Below are 19138 nucleotides of genomic sequence, written 5' to 3' on the forward strand. Positions count from 1 at the left end.
GTCATTTTCACTCCTTTCTCCTGGCTGCTTTCTGTGAAAAGCAGTAGCAAATCTCTCCCAAGCTGTTCATCTCACACCTCCCATGTTGTTCCCTCTCACCCTCTCTGTGCAGCCAAGCTCTTTTGACCCAAACATTGTGCGTTAATGCAGTCACCTCCACAGCCCAGGAGGCAGAGGGGAACACAGACCCCTCGAGGAGCAAGTTGGGGACAGCTACAGGCCACCATGTGAGTGCTGATGCTGCCACAGGGCACTTTGCCACCACTGTAGTTTAGCTGTGGATAGATTTGCGGAGGGGTTGGCTGGAGATGGACTATCCCTCATGCAGCCCTGGTCCCTCTGGATGCTGGAAGTGCCAGTCCCTCCTCCAGGGCTGAAGTGGTGGAAAATTTTGATTTGGATTCTTTTCTTATCAGCTTCCCTTGTTCACCAGGCTCCCATTGGGAACAAGGTCCTACAGCCCTGGCCCTGCCCCAGCAGGGTCGTGCTCCTCAGAGGGGACGTCAGCAATGAGCAAAATGACTGCAGCAAGTTCCCACAGAGACTGGGGGTGCATCACCTTGGATGGGTAAGATTTATGGGTGATTTTTAGCAATGTTGGGAGTGTGCAGCACAGGCGTTGGGGCAGCCAGGAGTCCCTTCTCCGCTGCTGCAGCCAGCTCGTTTTAGCTCGGAGAGATGAGGAGGCCAGCAAGGAAGAGAGGAGATGAAAGGCTCAGCCACCCACATTTTGCAGGGGCCTTGATGTATTTCCAGGCTCCTGGCTCAGACAACACTGGGAAAAAATAGGAGCAGAGGAGAAAAACAATGGCAAGGACAGGAGAAAATCCTTTCCTTAGTCCTCATCACAGTAGAGGGGTCCTGAACACCCTCCCAACATTCCCATGGTGTAGGTGGTGCTGTGCTGGTGCTGAGCCCTTGGGAGCAGCAATTCCCCATGGACTTCAGCCCACACCCCCCTCCCAGGCATCACCAAGTGCCCTGGGGCGAGCGCTGAACCTCTCACACGAGGGTGAGGCTTTGGCTCACCCCATTTGCCCAATGGCTCCTCTGCCCAGTGCAGTGACTCCCGTGCCCCCACTTTGCCACATCCTGTGCCACCTCTGGCCAGAGCCAGCATCTCCTGGAAAGGGCAGAGGGAAGAGCCTCTGGTCTCATGTAGCACCAATATCAGTGGTACCTGAGGAGGCTGCAATCCCAGGTTAGTGAGGACAAGAGAGGGCCCCAAGCCGAGGCTGTGGTCCCTTGGCTCTGCAGCACCTTGCCTTCAGATTCGTGCTGGTCTTTGCCCGGCTCTGACTCCCACTTAGGTCTTATTTCTGCTGCTTTTCTGGAATTGACCCTTTGGCCTGATCCTTGCTAAGGTAACCAGGAACCTGGCAACTGGGCTGCTCATAAATTAAAGGGCATGTGAATGGTTGCTTCATTTAAAATAGCATCCAGTGGATTTTTCCACTCCGTGCTCTCCAGACCTGTCCCGGGGAGCCCTCACTAAAAGTGGATGTTGTCACCCACCTCCATCCCCTGTAGGGTTACAAACACAGTCTGTGCTCTATAGGACTGCAATAAGGGCCTGGAAAGGGCACAGCATGCAGCATGACAGAGTCCTGGAGATCAGCTCACAGTCTGCTTCCAGACCCTGTCCCTGAAAGAATCCCACTGGCCAAGGCCACGTGCCCAGGTACCAGGGACACCAAGGGGGACAGGACACCCCCAGCAGTGTCTAGGGCTGGGTGTGAGCATGCTAGGGAAAACAAGCTCTGCACTTGCCAGCTGGGACTGCAACCTCTGCTCTGTGGCATTACCACCAGTACCAACCACCTCAAAAATCCATCCTGACCAGCAGTGGGATAAAATTAATCCGACAATGCCCTCTGATGGTGGAAACAACCCTGCTGTGGACGGTGCTGCACAATTACTGAGCCTCAGGGAACCAGTAACATTCCCTGGACTTCATCTTGGGCTGTAGGTGCCTGGGGACAGATGGGGAGAAAGCACAGGGGCTGCAGGAAAGATGGTGCAGAGAGGGGTCTGATTAATCACAGGCACTGCCCAGCTTTGCTCTCCATGGCACCAAGGGCAGGATAGGCTCTGATCTTTGGATGCCAGGCTGGATTTGCATCTACACTGGCAATGCCAGGACCAGCAAGGGCATGGGCTGGATGTGGGTCTGGCTCATGACAGAGCTGCCACACAGCTGGGAGAGCTCCTACCCTCGTGTCCCCAGACTGAGAGGGGAGGTGGTGCTGGTGGAGAGATCACCCCACGCCGCTGATCCCAGGTAACCATGTGTTCCATGGGTCCCTCTGGGCTCTGGTAACACGCAGTGTCTGCCCTGGGCTGGCCCAGAGCTCAAGTGATAACTCACCCTGCACATGAGCCACCAGCTCACAGGGACAAGTCTCCTCCTGTGGATAAGACATTAACATGTCCTGTACCCACCATGGGGAGGTGACAGTCCCTGGCTGGATCACTGCCTCGCTGGTTTGGATAAAACAACTGTGCTTCAATAAGCATTAAGAATGTTGAAGCATTAAGATGCTGCAACAATGATGTGGCATTTCTTTTTCCCCAGCCAGAATCATTCCCCTGCTCCAGAAGGAAATCTTTCTGCATTCTCTTTCTCCTTGTTGGGCTCCTTCTGGTTCAGTAATCTCTCTATGTGTTTCATAAAGCTGGTCCTTCCTTTCCAAGCTCAAAACCCACCCTTGGTTGGGTGGGATCCTACGTGACCCCAACAGCAGCCCTGGCACCTCTCCACATTCCCCCACCCAAGCCAACCCCACGATAAGCAGGACAGAGGGGTTTGCTAGATTTTATTAGGACCAAAGCCCCTCAGCTGGGTTTGTTTTATTGTCACAGCTAATGACAGGTTCAGAGAGGACCATGCCATGGCAGGCTGAGGTGCAGCCCCCAAAGCACTGCCAGGGAGGGGCAGCGCAGCAGGCAGCAGAGACCATGGCCAGGGGCATCAGCACCTGCCCTGCCACAGCCTGGTACCTGCGGGATCCACCTGGGAAAAGGAACGAGATCCGCGTCCTGCAAGGGCACCAAGAGAGTCCTGGTCAGGGATGGGTGGGAAACATGTCCCTGCCACAGCTCTAATGCAAGACAAACCCAGCCACATTTACAGCCCTCCCTGCACCTTGCCAAGGGACAGGTTTCCCTTAGGTTCATCATCCCCCCCACCCATGCATCTCCAGCCATGGAACAAGGAAGACCTGAGCAGGTGACAAGGGCTAATCCAGGACACTCAGCCCACTCCAGCCCCCTGAAGTGATCCACCATCCCTCCATCCTGGTGCCCCAACCCAGACCTACCTTGCTCTTTTGTCTTGTCCTCCAATCTGTCCTCACTTGGGCACTGTAGGAGATCACAGGAGATAAAAACCCCTTGAACTCCCCTTGTCTTACTACCCTTTTGACTCCCAGAAGTGCTGTGTGCTCACCCCAATGTGCACTTGCACATCGCAATCCTGCCCACCCCATCCCTGCACACACCTACTCCAAGCAATCCCCCACTCCACCATCACTGCCTGCTCCTGGCCAGTGTCCCCTGAGATCCCAGCCTGGGTGACTCCCAGGTGCTCTGCGTCCCCAGCACAATGCCCAGCTCATCCGCCTTGACCAACTGGGCTGATCCCCCAGCGTGGGCAGCAGGGCAGGGGGATTCTGCCCCTGTGCTCAGGTGAGACCCCACCTGCAGAGCTGCCTCCAGCCCTGGGGCTCCAGCACAGGAAGGAGCTGGAGCTGCTGGAGTGAGCCCAGAGGAGGCCACAGAGCTGTTCTGAGGGCTGGAGCCCCTCTGCTCTGGAGCCGGGCTGGGAGAGCTGGGGGTGTTCATGTGGAGAAGGGAAGGCTCTGGGACGACCTCAGAGCCCCTTCCAGTGCCTGAAGAGGCCCCAAGAGAACTGAAGAGGGACCTGGGACAATGGATGGAGGGACAGGACAAGGAGGAATGGCTTCCCACTGCCAGAGAGCAGGGTTAGATGGGATATGGGGAAGGAATTGTTCCCTGTGAGGGTGGGGAGGTCCTGACACAGGTTACCCAGAGAAGCTGTGGCTGCTCCTGGATCCCTGGAAACGTCCAAGGCCAGGTTGGATGGTGCTTGGAGCAATCTGGGATGGTGGAAGGTGTTCCTGCTCATGGCAGGGGGTGGGACTGGGTGAGCTTTAAGATCCCTTCCCACCCAGACCATTGTTCTGTTGAGAGCCCCTGCACAGCTGCACTGAGGATGTGCCTGTGGGGCCATGGGACTGGGGCAGCTGGGTCAGCACTCCTGGAAAGTCCAGCAGCAGCTTCCACAGAGCTGAGCACTTACCCTGTGCCACACCAACAGCCCTGGAGCTTCCACAGGGACTGGGGTGCTGGGGTTGCCAGATTGGAACCCTGCCTGCGTAGGAAGTGGGGCAGAGCTTGTCTGGGGGCAGCAGTGTGCTTGGAAGCCACAGAAGGGGAAATATAAGGACACCTGGCCAGCACAGGAACACGCAGAGGCTGTGTGGGCATTGATCCTTCCATGGGCCACGGAGGGGCTGTGGGGAGCAACACGGGGCAGGTCTGCTCTGGATGCTCTGCTGAGGCAGGGAAATGTGAGTGGGAAGTATAGGCAGGATGCCAAGACCTAAATCAGAGCAGCCCAGATGCAGGGGAGGAGGTTCTCACACACCCCCCATGCCTGGGACAAGAGCAGGGGCAGCCAGTGCTATGCCAGGCCTCCAGCAGCTCCTCTGGCTCTACCATTTCTGGTTTCCTCCCCATTTTTTCCCCCCATGAATAAGGAAAGGTGATTTCAAGATGCTTCAAGACCATAAACACAAGAAGCCCAAAGGTGCAGCTCCATAGGGCTGCTCAGTGTCCTCAGACTCCCTCACAAACCAGGATCAACACAAAACAGGGACAAACCACAGCACTGGGAAAGTGAGACCTGGAAAAAGCAGGCAAGGGTTCCTGCTCCTCCTTCCCATAAGCCATTCTCACCTTTCACATCCAGTCTGCAGTCTACTGAAGCTTCTCCCAGGGGGTTTACAGCCTTGCAGGTGTAGACACCCCCATCAAAAGGGCCAGGCTTGCGGATTTCCAGGGAGCACACACCCTGATCAATCAATGCTATGTATTTGGGATCTTCCCGGATCTCCATCTGATTTTTCAACCAGATGATTTTGGGCTGAAAGTTTAAAGCAGGGAGAGAAATGAGAAATCTAATTGTCCCCAAAATGCAGCCACCTCTCTCTGCCTTTGCCTTGGCCCTGCCTGAAGCTTGTGGCCATGGTGGGATTCACAGTCAGAAGTATTCTGAAGATCCAAATCTCCCATTTGTGAGCCCTAACCGCTGCTCTACCCTTCCTCCCCCAGCACAGAGGAAGCAGGACATGGCTTGATTTAAGACCAGTCTCTCATCTCCATGCCAAAACACCCCAAATGTGCCACAGTTTGACTCAGAGGGCAGCTTCAGCCCCTTAACCTCAGCCAACCCTAATCTAACAGCACCAACCATCTCCCAGACACCTCCAGCCACCTTGCAAAAAACCCCACTGGTGTCCCCAGGCCAAGGTTATACTGTCCATGGAGGAGCCACTGACCTGGGGGAAGCCCCGGACGGAGCAGAAGAGGTGAGTGCTGTAGCCCCGTGTAGTTGTTCGGTCTGTCAGGGGCTGTGTGAACTTTGGAGGCTCCATCATGTCCCGCTGGGGGATCTTCTCTGGCTGGTAAGTGGTTTCTAAGGGAATAATTAATTCTAGCTGAGGCAGACCTCAGGCTCCCCGGCTGACCAACACATGATTCAGCACAAGGTACCCAAAACCACTTCTGTTCCCTCTTGTAAGGGATCCAAGGACTGGGCCCTCAGCTCAGAGCAGCCCTGTTTCCTCATCCAATCATGACATGGTAGTGCCCAGGCCCTGCAAGGAACAGGGGGATGCCAACCCCACTGTGACACATCCTGTGTGCAGCGGGTCAGACCCAGGCCAGGCACACTCTGACCCTCCCACTCCATCCCCAAATCTCATCCACAGAAATAAGAGTTGGAGGGAAGCTCTGCAGATGGCAGAGACTCTAGGTCACTGTGTGCTACCAGGGAGCAGGACAGAAAGAGATGGAAGGAGAGCAGGGCTGGTTGGAGATTTGGCCTTGAGCTGTGGGCACAAAGCCAGGGCTGTTCTGCCCCTTCCCAGCTCCTGCTTCCATCTCATCCCAGGGATGTCCATGCCTTGGTTCCTCTCAGGAGGCTGAGCATGGCACAAGCTTTCCCCAGAGGAGAAATGAGGTGCAGAGAGGGTGCAGGGGACTTCTGGACCTTGAGGGTGCTCAGCCTCAGCCCTGCTGGTCTTGTCCTGGGGACCAGCCCAGCAGCATCAACACAGCTCCAAGGAAGTCCCACTGGCCCTCTGGTCAGGAGCACTCTTGGATACCACCCTCCCCAGCCCCTCAGCCAGGGAAAAGTCCCCACTTGTCTTCTCAATGTAGGCCACCCCAGAGGCTACAGCAGCGCTGTCACTGAGCCCACAGATGTTCTCGGAGAACACTCGGAAGGAGTAGGTGTTGCCAATGATGAGGTCGGAGATGGTGCAGCTGGTGCGAGTGCAGCGCTCCAGCACTGTGAACCATTTCTGGAAGGATAAAAAGGAGGAAAAAAGAGCAGTGAGGAATGACAGGCTGTGACAAGGATGGAGAAGGTGTGGGGTGAGGCAGGGAGTGCAGCAGTTCCTCTCCCATCAGCAGCAGGAGTGCCCAGGCTCACCCCACTCTTCTTGTCTGACTTCTGCACCCTGTAGCCCTTGATCTCAGAGTTCCCATTGTCCGCAGGGGGGGTCCACTCCAGGGCCACATTAAAGCCCCATACATCCACCAGCTTCAGGTTCTGGGGAGGGCCGGGTGGCTCTGCAAACACAAACGCCCTCAGGTTCACATCCCAGTTTGCTCCCCCCACATTCCGTACCTTGACCATCCCTTGACCTTGCTTTTAATCTCTTCTCACCCTGGTGCAGCACACAAGGGATGAGAAGCTGTGAGGGGCAAGGCTGGCAGAAACTGCATCCCCAACCAGAGTTCACATGCATGATCCTGTTGAGGATCCCACCGGAACAGGGACTCCAGAGTCCCTTGCCTTGTTGCTGTCACATCTCATCCCCCCCAAAACAAGACCTACCCAACTAAGGAGGAGAAATGAGCTCCAGAGTGATCCTGCAGGGTCTCATCCTCAGCTTACCAACCACCTGAATGTCCAGGGTAGCCTTGTCCTCGGCTCCGTTGATCTGCACGGTGAGCTCGTACTTGCCCGAGTCGCCGCGCTGGGCCTGGCGAATGTAGAAGATGGTGTCCCGAGCCGTGTTGCGGATGTTGATGCGGTTGGTGTCCAGGGGCTGCCCTCCCTTGGTCCAGCTCACCTCAGGCTGCGGCTTTCCCTGGAGCAAAAGGCAGGTCAGGAGCCACTTTGGCACATGGTCCCAGCAGGTCCTGCTGGGAAGGATGGGTGGCAGAGCCACCCCGCTGTGTCCAGCAACCCAAGTGCCACCTCTCCCATCCAGCAGTCCCTGGAAAAGAAGCTACAGCTGATTCCTGTCAGAGTCACTAATGGGAAGCCATCAGGCTGCAGGGATGAGGTGGGAACATGCTGGCTCCTCAAGGTCCTCATGGAGCAAGCCCAGCTGTACTTGCCAGGGCACAGTTGTGCTCTCATGGCCCAGGTGCTGAGCCCAGGCTCCAGCATAGCACAAGGGCTTGAACTCAGCATACAGGGAAAATTCATGACTGGAGCACAGCTAGCAGAGTCCAAATTGTCTGTGAGACACAGCATGCACAAGCCCCTCAGCTCAGGGGCCTCTCACTCCCTCTGCTTGCCCAACACGTTTCAGAGCCAGCTGCCACGGTGGAGATGCTCTGGTGATGTCCCAGACCTGATGAGAGAGATAGCTGAGGAGATGACCTCCAGCCTAGCCCACCAGTGTCAGTATTGCTTCACCATCACACAGCCCTGGGGCTGCCCCCTCCAAAGGCAGCTGGTCCCCTCTAGGGACCCCAGTGCTGTGCTGTGGGGTCCCAAGGCATGTGGCCAGATCCTGGCCAGGAGCACAAGCTGAACTGGACTTATCGGCTGAGACAGCAGCAACAGCCAGTCCATGTCCTGATGTGTTTGGGGTTGTCCCACTGCAGCATCATCAACAAAGGTGTAGCAGGGGAAAAACAGGATCTGGGCAGGAAGAGGACAGAGATTCCTACCCCATCACCCACCCTTGGTCCATAAGACACAGCAACCAGGCCAAGTCAGAGCACAGTTGGACCCATAACCTAACCTGCAGGAGCTAATCTGGAGTGAAATGTCCAGCAGATGAAAGCCCAAATCACCCACGTACCTGAAAGGGGATCATGATGTTCACAGCATCCCCCACACGCCTGATGTAAGTCTCCCGCAGGTGCCGAGGCATGCGGATCTTTGGGAGCTCTGGGGACAGAATTCACATTGGGAGACAAGGAACTCCCATTCCTCAGCTGGCTGACCCTCCCCATACACACCCCTGCTTGGCCACCAAGAAAATCCACCCCAACATGGCCACCTTCTCCCTCTGATCTCCTGGACAGTTCTGCTCCCCTGCAGGGCTGTGCTGGCCTATCCCATTGCCTGTACCCCAGAGTGATAGCCATCCCTGAGATCCTAGGTCACCAACCCAAGGGCAGCATTCTGATGGATCATTCACCCCACTTCATTACTGCCCGGCCATGGAGACAGCCTGGCCTCAACCAGAAGAGCCACAGCACAACTTATATTGTAACAAGGCAGGGAACAGCATCTTCCAATTGGGAAATATTTCTCCTCCAGAATTTCTGGAGGCACACAGCCCAGCTTTCAGCAAGGACAAGGCTTGACCTCCACCTTCCCTGTGCAGTCCAGGCCTCTGAGACACCAAGGAGGTGCCTGGTGATACCAGAGTCGTGGAAGCCTAAGGCTCATGACAAAGGCAAACATCCCCAAGGAAACATAACAAAGACAAGCAAAATCCCCACTGGAGAATGCTCATGGAGCGTGTCCCCTTCCCAGGGTGGAACAGAAGCCGTACAACTTTGCTGGCTCAGTGATACCCAGGGATCCCTCTGGAGCCCCTCGTGAGGGAGCTGGGAGTTTGTGCCCAGGTTAAATGTACACGAGCTTAACCCTGGGGAGGGAGCCCGGCCAGAATAAACCAGGCCTGAGCCAAACAGCTGTGAGGGCTGGGGAGCACAGGGACAGGCCCGGCAGTCCCAGATGGCCCTCCCTGACAGCTGAGACGCTCCCTGCTCTGCTCGTGCTATGATTCCTGCAGGGATCCATCCCCCGTGCTGCCACTTGGGCTCATCAGACTCAGCAGGGCAGGGAAACCGGACCTTGGGGAGGAATGTTAATTCATGGATATTTTCCCCAGCTCTCCAGTGCCTCTCTCAGAGGGACTGGGCTGGCCAAGGTCAGTGGCCCCCCAGTGACAAAGTGCCATGGTGAGGAAGGCTTTTTTTCCTACCCTTGTTCCCTGCAAACTGTGACTCCCATACTGATCCTTCATCTAGTTTCTCCTTGTCTCTCTCCACCTCCTAAGCCCACTCATCCCACCTGTTGTTAAGCTCCGTGCTGTCCAATTGCTGCTATTTAAAATCCCCTGGGGTGCTATAAATGAACTGGTGAGATGAACAAAATGCAGGCCTAGAGAAAATCTGAAGGCCAGGAGGCAACAGATGGGGAGGGGAGGAGAAGGGAGAAGAGAAAGGGAAGAGGGAAGGGAAGAGGGAAGGGAAGAGGGAAGGGAAGGGAAGGGAAGGGAAGGGAAGGGAAGGGAAGGGAAGGGAAGGGAAGGGAAGGGAAGGGAAGGGAAGGGAAGGGAAGGGAAGGGAAGGGAAGGGAAGGGAAGGGAAGGGAAGGGAAGGGAAGGGAAGGGAAGGGAAGGGAAGGGAAGGGAAGGGAAGGGAAGGGAAGGGAAGGGAAGGGAAGGGAAGGGAAGGGAAGGGAAGGGAAGGGAAGGGAAGGGAAGGGAAGGGAAGGGAAGGGAAGGGAAGGGAAGGGAAGGGAAGGGAAGGGAAGGGAAGGGAAGGGAAGGGAAGGGAAGGAGAAAGACCCAGTAGATCAAGTTGTGTGGCGGTGTCTCAGCTCTTTGGGTTTTACACCTGTACATGTGCCTGGGACAAAGCTCAGGCAGCAGGTACAGGGTTTGGAAAACATGAGCTGTGCATTTGGCATCTCATGCCAGTCCCTCACACCCCAATTTTCCCAGTTCTATGAGGTTTGGTGGGATGGTTTTGAGATCTGAGGTGAAAAGGCACAGCCACCACCCCAAAGCCAAATTCACCTCCTCCAAGCACACTGAGAAGATGGACCCTGCAGGACCCTTTCCATTGGGCTGATAGTCTTCTCCAAGCCTTTTCCTATGAAAAGCTGGTGGTTCCTGGAATAACTTTTGTTAGTATTATTATGTTTAAGCAGCTGAAAAATCTGATGTGTTGAATAACAAGAAAGCTTGAGCAATAATAATTCCTTCTAGAGGGAAAATGACTCTGTATTTGCTGTTTGGCGAGTGCAAACAGGCCCTGCCCTCCTGCATCAGGCTCTGCACATTGGCAGCACCCCGAGAGGAATCTGAGTATTGCTAAGCATGGGAGCAACTCATTCATTAGCGAGTTCAGCATGATTAAAGTTCCCATGCTCCAGACAACCAGCTCTTGACTTCCCTGAGCTAAATAAACAAAGCTGTCCAATGTGTGCCGTGGCATGTTCAGGATATGACACTGCCAAGGGGAGGAGACGTGCTCAGGGGGAGGTGGATTCTGAGCTCTTGCCATTAAATGGGAATGTGCCTCTGCCTTTTGAGTCCTTCACCCCCAAATTTTCAACATCAGCAAGATGGGAGAGGTCAGGAAACTTCTGCCAAGGGAATTGGACGCAGTCACTGAGAATAACATCTGTCAGAGGCTGGATGGGACCTGTGAGAGGCTGCTCATGCTGCAGGGATGGACAGAGATTTCAATACACAGAATTTGTGCCCTCAGGAACAGTACTCACGGAGGATCTCCCTGATGAGAACTGGCTGCTCCAGAGTGGCTGGGACGCTGGTTCCACTGGCACTGACAGCCATCACCCGCACATGGATCTTGTCCCCGGAGCTGAGGTTTGGGATTGTGTAGCGGGTGGAAAGAAAAGGCTCCTGGTTCACAGCTTTCCAGTCTGAACCTGCAACAGACCCAGCACAGCACTTTGGATGTGCCATGGATACAGACACACCCTAAGCAGCAGCATCATGGCCCCGAAGGTGAGACCCAGAGGCAAAGAATCCTTTCCTTGGAAATGGGGAAGGATTTGGGGCACAAGCAGAAAAAGGAACTTTGGTCGGGAGGCTGGCCATCCCTGCCAAGGAGTGTGGGGTATGAAGTGCTGGCAGGAGCTCAGCACTGGAGCATGAGGACATTTGCAAGCAAGAAAAGGCATCGGGCCAGCAAACACATCCCTGCTGACCAGGTGCATTTCTGAAATGAAAGATCCTTGGAGCTCCCTGCCAGCTACTCTGTTCCTCTCACTGCCCCAGGAAAACACTGGGGCTCACCATGGCCTCCACAAACCCTTCCACACTGAGCAAGGTCTGCTCAGGACCTGCCCCTGGCCGGATGGACCTCTCCAAGTGTTCTTCCTGCTTGTAAGGGACGTCTCAAACTCAGCCTGGAGCCCAGCTCTCCCCCAGCCCCAGCTAACCTGGTTTTGCTATGTGCCAAACCTCTCAAGATGTTTCTCACTTAGAAAATAAACCCACATATGCCAGGGTGTGCCAAACCCCATGTGAGCTTCAGAACAAGAAGGTTTTCTTGTCAATGCCATTGGAGCAGCCAAATCCCACCAGATCCTCTTTCCCTTCACCACTGGCATTGCTCAAATCATCCCTCACTCAAATCTCACCATATTTTAGCCAACCAGAGTCTTGTACCAGCCCAAACACAGCAGTCCCGTGGCCCCTGGGTAATGACAGAGGGACTGGAGTTCTCCTGTCCTCCAGCAGACCCAAAACAAGCCAGGAGAGCATCCAGACTGGGCCCTTAGGGTGGCTGTCAGACAGATCCCTCCAGGAATGGCTGCATTTTTCCTTGTCCCATGCAAGGGCTTCCTCACGCATCCCGCCCAGTCGTGGTGACCTCTCCACGTGCAGTCCAGCAATGGAAGCCTCCCACGGCCAAGAATGTGTCCATCATGTGTGCCACAAGCTAAACAGCTGAGGATCAAGTTCCTTGAGGTCCATGGGCCACCTGGGTCTCCCAAACCACTCCAGCCCAGCCTCCCCTTGCAGATCCCCCCAGCCACACAGACCCTTCACTCTCACCCCAAAGCCCAGCAGGGCTTCAAGACAGTGCCCAAAACACAAACCTCATCCACTCACCTCGTTCCACCTCCCAGCAATACAACTGGACAACCATGGACAATTGCTGGACAACTGCTGCCACCTCCCAGCCTACCTCCATCCACCACAGCCACCTTCCTTCCAGACAGAATCAAGTCTGCTGATACATGCCCAGGACCCTTCCCTTCCTCATCCTCCCATTTTATCCCCATTCCTTCCATGCTTCATTTTAAGCAAACATGGGAGGGTTGAACTTTTTCCTCTTGTTTTCTTGAAATACCATCCCAGCCCCGAGTCTCTGCAGATCTGGAGTTCATCAGAGACCATCCCCAGAGGCTGTTGGTCTCTGCTCCCCCCTAGAGCTAGACATAGCAGTGACTCTAAACCTGCTCCAAGCCCCTGCTAAAGCCATCACTACTGTCTGAAGGCAATGGGATTCCCTGTTCCTTCATGGAAAAGAAATAACCATTCAAAATGGATCCATTTGGGCAAAGAAAGGGAATTATTGCTGGGGGAAATGCTCTGCTGGGTTCCACCCAGCTCCATCACATCCCATAGCCATGCACCATCTCTCTATGCTCGCAAGGCAGGAAAGACCAAACCTACTTCCATCTTTGCAGATCTCCACCACATATCCATCCAGGCTTGCCCGGCCCGTCTGCTCCGGGGCTTTCCAAGTCAGCGTGAATGAGTTTTCACTCACTTCTTCCACAGCCAAGGACAAGGGGCAGCTGGGTGGCTCTGTAACAAACGCACAGTGGTGATGGCAGGGCTCGAGTACCGGGGCTCTTTGGAGGGCAATCACTAAACCTCCAGGTCTGTCTTCAGTCCACCTAATCCCCAGCCGTATCCCACTGCAAAAATATCCTTGATGACTTCACCCCCCCCATCCCTTCTCCCCGGCACATGGCCCCTCCAAGCCTTTCTTATGTCCCCTCCCCACTCCAGTGTTCCCCACTCACCTTCCTTTGGTTTCTCCAGTTTAGGTTCAGGGGCTGGGGCTGGGGGTTCAGCTGGGGGAGCTGGGGAACCTTCTGCAGGCACTGGAGTCACTTCTGCTCCAGCTTCCGTGGGGATGGGAGCAGGTTCATCTGTGCGGGCTGGGGGCTGCTCCAGGGGATGCTCAGGGGCTGGGGGCTCTTCAGTAGCTGGGACTGGGGCTGGGGCTGCTTCTTGCTTTGGGGCTGTTTCTTCCTTCGGGGCTGCTCCTTCCTTCGGGGCTTCTTCCTTCGGGGCTGCTCCCTCCTTCGGGGCTGGCGCTGCCTTTTTCTTGGCTGCTGCTGGAGCTGGTTTTTTGGCTGGAGGTGCAGTTTTGCCGGTCATCGCTGGCAAGGGGATGTTCTGGGGTCTCTGCTCCGGGGTGTCTGCTCTGTTTTAGTGTTCCTGCTCCAGACAAAAGATCTCTCCTCTGGATCTGGGGTCTGGTCTCTGAGGCTGGGGTCCTGGCTCAGGACCAGCGGTCTCCACTTTGGACCAATGGTCTCTACTCCAGGACGGCTGTGCTGGGAGGGGGGAACCAGGTCACTGAGCCAGAACAGGGGCTGGGTGACTTTTATAAGCTTTGGCTGGCACTTGTCACCTCCCTGCAAACCAATCTGCCTGCGCAGGCGGGACTGCCAGGAATAGCCACCCAGGACCTGCACATTCAGCAGCCCCAGCTGCCCCCTCCTATGGGATGCCAGCACATGGGCCCGGCCCCCCCAGCCCCCTTGGGCTCACTCAGGACTGGGTAGGCCAGGGCCAGGTCACCTTTCTTTGGGGACATAGCTCCTGTCCCCAGCACCAGCACCCCTCTGGCTAAGGGCTTCCCCCCCCCACTGCCACCTCCTCAGCCATCCACTCCCTCCTAGTCCCCACAGACTCTCCCTGGACCCCCTCATCCCCCTTGCCTTCCTTAGCCCCTGCATTAACATCAGACTCGCCCCCCACAAGTCCTCCCTGTTAATCCTGCATTGACCCCCCCCAACCCACCTGTTGCCCCTCAGATCCTCCCACAGTCCCTGTAACCCCAGACCCCTCTCGTTCCTCTGTCCTTCTTCAGCCTCATACCCAATCCCACTGGGTTGGAAGAGGTTGGAAGACAACCTTTGAGTCACCTGGACCAACCCAGCTGCCCATACCCCTAACCCACATTTCTGGGGAAGATAAATCACTCCCCAGCCCCATGCCATATTCTCCAGCCTTTGTTCTGCTCAATCAACCATCCTTGTCCATGGAGACAAGGTGTGTCATGTCACCCCAGAACCTGTGACCAGCCACCTTACTGTTACCCCTAAACTCAGATTCACCCCAAATCCCCCCAGTGACCCAGGAAAGCCCCATTAATTCTATAGGTCATAAACCACTGACCCTCTCCTTGCTCCTGTTCCCTTCCTTGCCCACATGCTGTGCATGAGACACTACTAGAAGTGTCTCTGTATCCCTAACCTTCCTGCAATTAGAGTTGAAAGAGTGTTTTTCCCATTTTCCAGCTAATTCCCTGTCTCCAGGGATGCTGCTCTGAAGTAGTCAAGCAAGCCTTGCTCTCCTGGGTGCTGGTCCACAGACTGACAGTTCTGTGGTCCCCAGGAAACATCTCCAGACATGGACATCAGGGTCAAGAGGCATCTCTGAGACAGCCAGAGCATGAGGCATGTTCCCTGCCAGGGCCAGATAATCCCAGCTTTGCTAACAAGGGGCTGGCTTTCCAGGTGGGGGAGCTGCGGTCACCCAGGAATGGGAGGGAGAGAAAGAAGAGCAAGCCCCATTGGCCAGGTTGGTCTTTAAATGCATGCTGACATCCCAAAAAAGAGCCTGAGGGGTGCACCCCAGCTGGAGCAGCATGACTCTTCTGCTCTGGGAGGGATATTTTTTTTGTCTCCTGGTTATTTGGCAGCAGGACAAAGCCAGGATATAATGAGATAATGTTGGTGCTTCAGGGAGGGTCTGTTTGCCCCAAACTATGTGATAACCCAGATGTCCCTTGATTATTTCCCCAGTGAGGAGGAATATGAGTAATAAAAGTTCCACATTACCCAAAATCCCCTATTAATGCCTGAGGGATGAGATCCTTGAGGCAGGAGAGAGCAATATGGGGCTCCCAGGCATTTGTGCTGCCTGCATCGATTGGTACTGGCAGTTCCTTTTCTGCCCAGAGCACCTTGGAGTGGTTCAAAATTGCCAAGTTGGTCATGAACCAGAAAATTCCCAGCAGCTGCTCTAGCCAGAGAGAGGACAAGTCCTGCTGCCCAGCACAGCAAGGAGGGGCTGGAGAGGATCATCCGTCCATCCTGCTCCAGCTGTCTTTGGTTCCCGAAGGCCAATTGGAGAAGCTCTGGTTTCTTCATACCTTGGCCCACCAGGATTTCATCATGCCTTGGATGACCTTGGCCCCCTCCTTGACTTCTCCACTTGACCCCTCCACATGGGCCATGCCTTGATGACTCTTTCCATCAGCTCACAGGTGGCCAGTTCCAGACTCCCACAGACATCTGCTCAGGCATCTTCCCTCTGTCTTTCTCAATCCGAGTCTAATCTGAAAAAAAAAACCCACTTCACTAAAAAAAAAAAAAAAAAAAAAAAGCTTGTTTTGATTACATGTTAAGAGAAGCAATTTAAAGAGCTCAGAAAGAAGAATAAATCAATACCAAAACTCCAGTTCATAGGGAAATGAGCACTCAGATTTCTCTCTAATTTCAATTTGGGGGAATGCAGCTAAAAATTAAATACTTTCCCCAAGAAAAATAAAGAACATCAATGCAATAATTTCACTTGAAGTACTCAATTTGAAAGAAACTTGAGTCTGTCAACCTGGTCCATGACGTTTGGATGCTTCTGCTCTGTTGACTCAGGGGGTGACTAACAGGTTACGAGCAGATGAATCAAAGTGGTTTATCACCCACTCTTATCTGGGCCACATTACTAGAGTTTATTGGCATCTTGTTTATTCACATGTTGGGCAAGTGCTGGGCGTTGAGCAAACCCCAGCAGGGAATCACTGAGGAGCTGCTGCTGTTGATGGCAAAGGCATCAACAACTGGGAGGTTGTCCCAGTTCAAAGGGTTCCCACAGGCTCTAGAGGTGGGAGTCGACCTTTCCTTACCCAACACAATGGCTTCACTTGTGGATTCACAATGGGGATGGAGAAACTGCTGCCAGGAGGTGATTTCACCTCAGGACAGGGATGGGCTGTCCCAGCCCCCAGTATTGGGTGAGGGAGCTCAAATTACTCTGGTGATGGAAATGAAAAGCACACAGAAGGGGCTGTTCCTGCAGGCAGCTGGGAGGGTTGAATATTAAAAATTGAGTGATCATTTAAATATCAGCACATTTTTGCCTGAAACTCTAAGTATTTCAGGATTTAGCTGAAATACAGGTTATCCATGTTTTCCAATGAGAAAAAAAATATCTTCCTACAAAAACTGGTACTTTTATAAATTGGTTTTGACCCACATTTCCAGCCACCGAGTCACTGATACATTTCCTTACTTATTTTCTGAGTGAGTATAGGTCTAAATATGGGAAACATCATTTATGCCAGAAAGGATCAGATCCTCCTCATGCCACTGTTATTCCAAATCCCCCTGATGATGCAGCACAGCGGTCGATCATTTTCCAGCTGTGTTTGTTTGACAGGATCCCATTGAAAGAGTTGAATTTGTTCCCCCAAAACATCAGATCAGCCCATCCACGCAGACTCCCAGTTCAGGAAACCAGAGACCTTGCCAGATGGAATGGGGGCAGCCTCAGGGATGCCTTCCCCACCATGACAGCTGATGTGTTGGTGCAGGGAGATAGAAGATGCCTCCGACAGCTGGGGAAAATCACGGAGGCTTCCAGAGATTAGGACCATCCCCTAAATAGGCTCCAGGATTAGACAGGAGGTGGTGAGACCTTCCCACTTGCACATCGTAAAGCAAAAGGAAGATGCCAAAGGCCTGGAATAAACAAGGAGCTTGTCAGATGGGAAGGGCTCCCTGGACCTGTCACATCTTCTGTGCTCGTCCCCTCCTGTCCCTGTCACCATGAACATCTCTGGAGATCCTGGTGGGCTCTTTGCACCCCAGCAAGACTGTGAAAGCAGCAGGTGGATGTCACACCCGGGCCACCACAGGCTCTGGGCGTGGCATGATCGGGTCCTTGGCACAGCCATGGGTTTGGCCAGGGCAGAGGACAGAGTGCCAGTGGATCAGAATGGGTGTCCACAAGGAGAGCCACCCACAGCCTGTATTAGGGGATACCCGGGACTGACAGGGTCCCCACTGCCAACCCCAGTGAGATAAATTCAAAGTCACCCAACAGGACAGAGAAGGAGCCATGCCCACATCCCCCAACCCTGCACACATTGTGTGGATTGTGAGTCCATGGGAGACATCAGAGAAGGCCAGAAAAATGCCCAAATCCTCTGAATTGCAGCAGAAAGGAGGTGTTCAAGCCCCTTCATGGAGGCTGTTGCTGGTGGTTACTGGAGCTGATTCCTGTGTGGGTTTGTGCTCTCCTTTCAACTGCTGTTCCTGCATTTGCCTGTCCCCTTTCCAGGGTTAGTTCAGATCTCCAGAAAACTAGGGAGCTCATCTGGAAAGCACACAGTGGTCAACCACAAATGCCAGCAGGGTGTTTAGGTAGGCAGGCTCAGTGCCCTACCTACTACCTCCCATATTCCACATCCCTGCTCCTGGCTCCAGCTCTAGCTCCCAGCAGCATTTCCAGCCTTGCTGTCACTGTGATATTCACAGAGCACTGAGTCAAGCAGCAGCGGCAGGCAGCAGGTGGGCTGGGACCAGGCTAGATTTCCATTTGTCTGTCACACACAAGTGGATGCTTACTTCATCCCAAAGCAATGACTGCAGGCAGGGGGTCCAGGCCTGAGATGGAACATGGCCCGAGTTCCCCTCCCAAAGCCCCCCAGCAAAGGGCCTGTCTAGGTGTCACCCCGGGAAAAGAATTTTAAGCAAGTATTGCTTTAAAATATCCTTGTCTGGTCCAGAAAAGTCAACCAGGTAATAAAGAGACATCAACAGGAGCATCTCTGAGGTGCTGAGGGGCATTTCTTGCCTGGTGGTGGGCGCTGGTACAGGGTTCTAACAGCCACTGGCTCCAGAGTTGTCCCTGTCTCTGGGTGCAGCCCAGCTCACCCCAGCAGCACTCAGCAGCACCAGTTTGATTCACTGACTCTCCAGGAACCCTTGCTTCAGGGAAAAAGTTGTTCAGCCCTGACGCAAGCTGCCCAGGGCAGTGGTGGAGTTCCCAGCACTGGAAGGGTTTAAAAGCCATATGGATGTGGCAGCTGAGAACATGGATCAGTGGTGGCCTTGGCAGTGCTGGGTTAAGGGTTGGACTTGATGACCTTAAGGGTCTTTTCCAACCTAACTGATTGTTTAATTCCATGATCAGTCAGGGTTCACTCACCTCCAGGTCCCCCAACATCAGCTCATGGAGCAGCAGACCTGCACTCTCCCTGCTGGGATCAGGAGCTGCGAGATGCAGGCAGGGGATGCAAACACCCAGAACCAGCTTTTGGGCTGTTATTTTGGGGCTGTAATGGGATCATTCTCCTCCAAGATGGATGGGGTAGAAAAATAGGAAAAACCATGCAGAGGTGTCCTGATTTTGCCCCGTGACTTGCTGGGAGCTGAGCCAGGGAGCTCCATGTTCCCTCCAGCCTGCGACAGCACTGCAGTGGAAAAACCATCACAGAGAGGCATCAGCTGTTGCCCACAGCCAAAATGGTTTCCCCAGGGCCACCAGTGGGGACACCACAATTACAGTCACAGTACGAGGGGACAGCACAGCCTGAGCAGGAGCTGCAGGGCAGGAGCTCC

The 19138-nt window shown here is 54.3% G+C and overlaps 2 protein-coding genes across 4 annotated transcripts in view; one reads left to right on the forward strand and one right to left on the reverse strand.

The window, feature by feature from the left end:
* The window catches only part of DRAM2 (DNA damage regulated autophagy modulator 2), a 146839-nt gene that overhangs the window by 52912 nt on the left and 74789 nt on the right, over positions 1-19138 (forward strand). The gene's annotated exons all lie outside the window — the stretch shown is intronic.
* Positions 2815-13859, reverse strand: MYBPH (myosin binding protein H). 2 transcript variants are annotated; one of them, XM_068173239.1, is made up of 11 exons: positions 13301-13859; positions 12945-13079; positions 11018-11185; positions 8352-8440; positions 7208-7403; positions 6740-6879; positions 6449-6608; positions 5583-5719; positions 4981-5167; positions 3321-3363; positions 2815-3013 (listed from the first exon to the last, which is right to left on the reverse strand). In XM_068173239.1, the coding sequence occupies exons 1-10, from the start codon at positions 13659-13661 to the stop codon at positions 3353-3355; spliced, it is 1584 nt and encodes a 527-aa protein (XP_068029340.1). In that variant the 5' UTR covers positions 13662-13859; the 3' UTR covers positions 2815-3013; positions 3321-3352. The 2 variants fall into 2 exon arrangements, with proteins under 2 accessions (XP_068029340.1, XP_068029339.1); XM_068173238.1 differs by having other exon boundaries at positions 2815-3039; positions 13301-13858.

This window comes from Anomalospiza imberbis, chromosome 26 (assembly GCF_031753505.1).
Source record: "Anomalospiza imberbis isolate Cuckoo-Finch-1a 21T00152 chromosome 26, ASM3175350v1, whole genome shotgun sequence".
In the NCBI taxonomy this organism is placed as follows: domain Eukaryota; kingdom Metazoa; phylum Chordata; class Aves; order Passeriformes; family Viduidae; genus Anomalospiza; species Anomalospiza imberbis.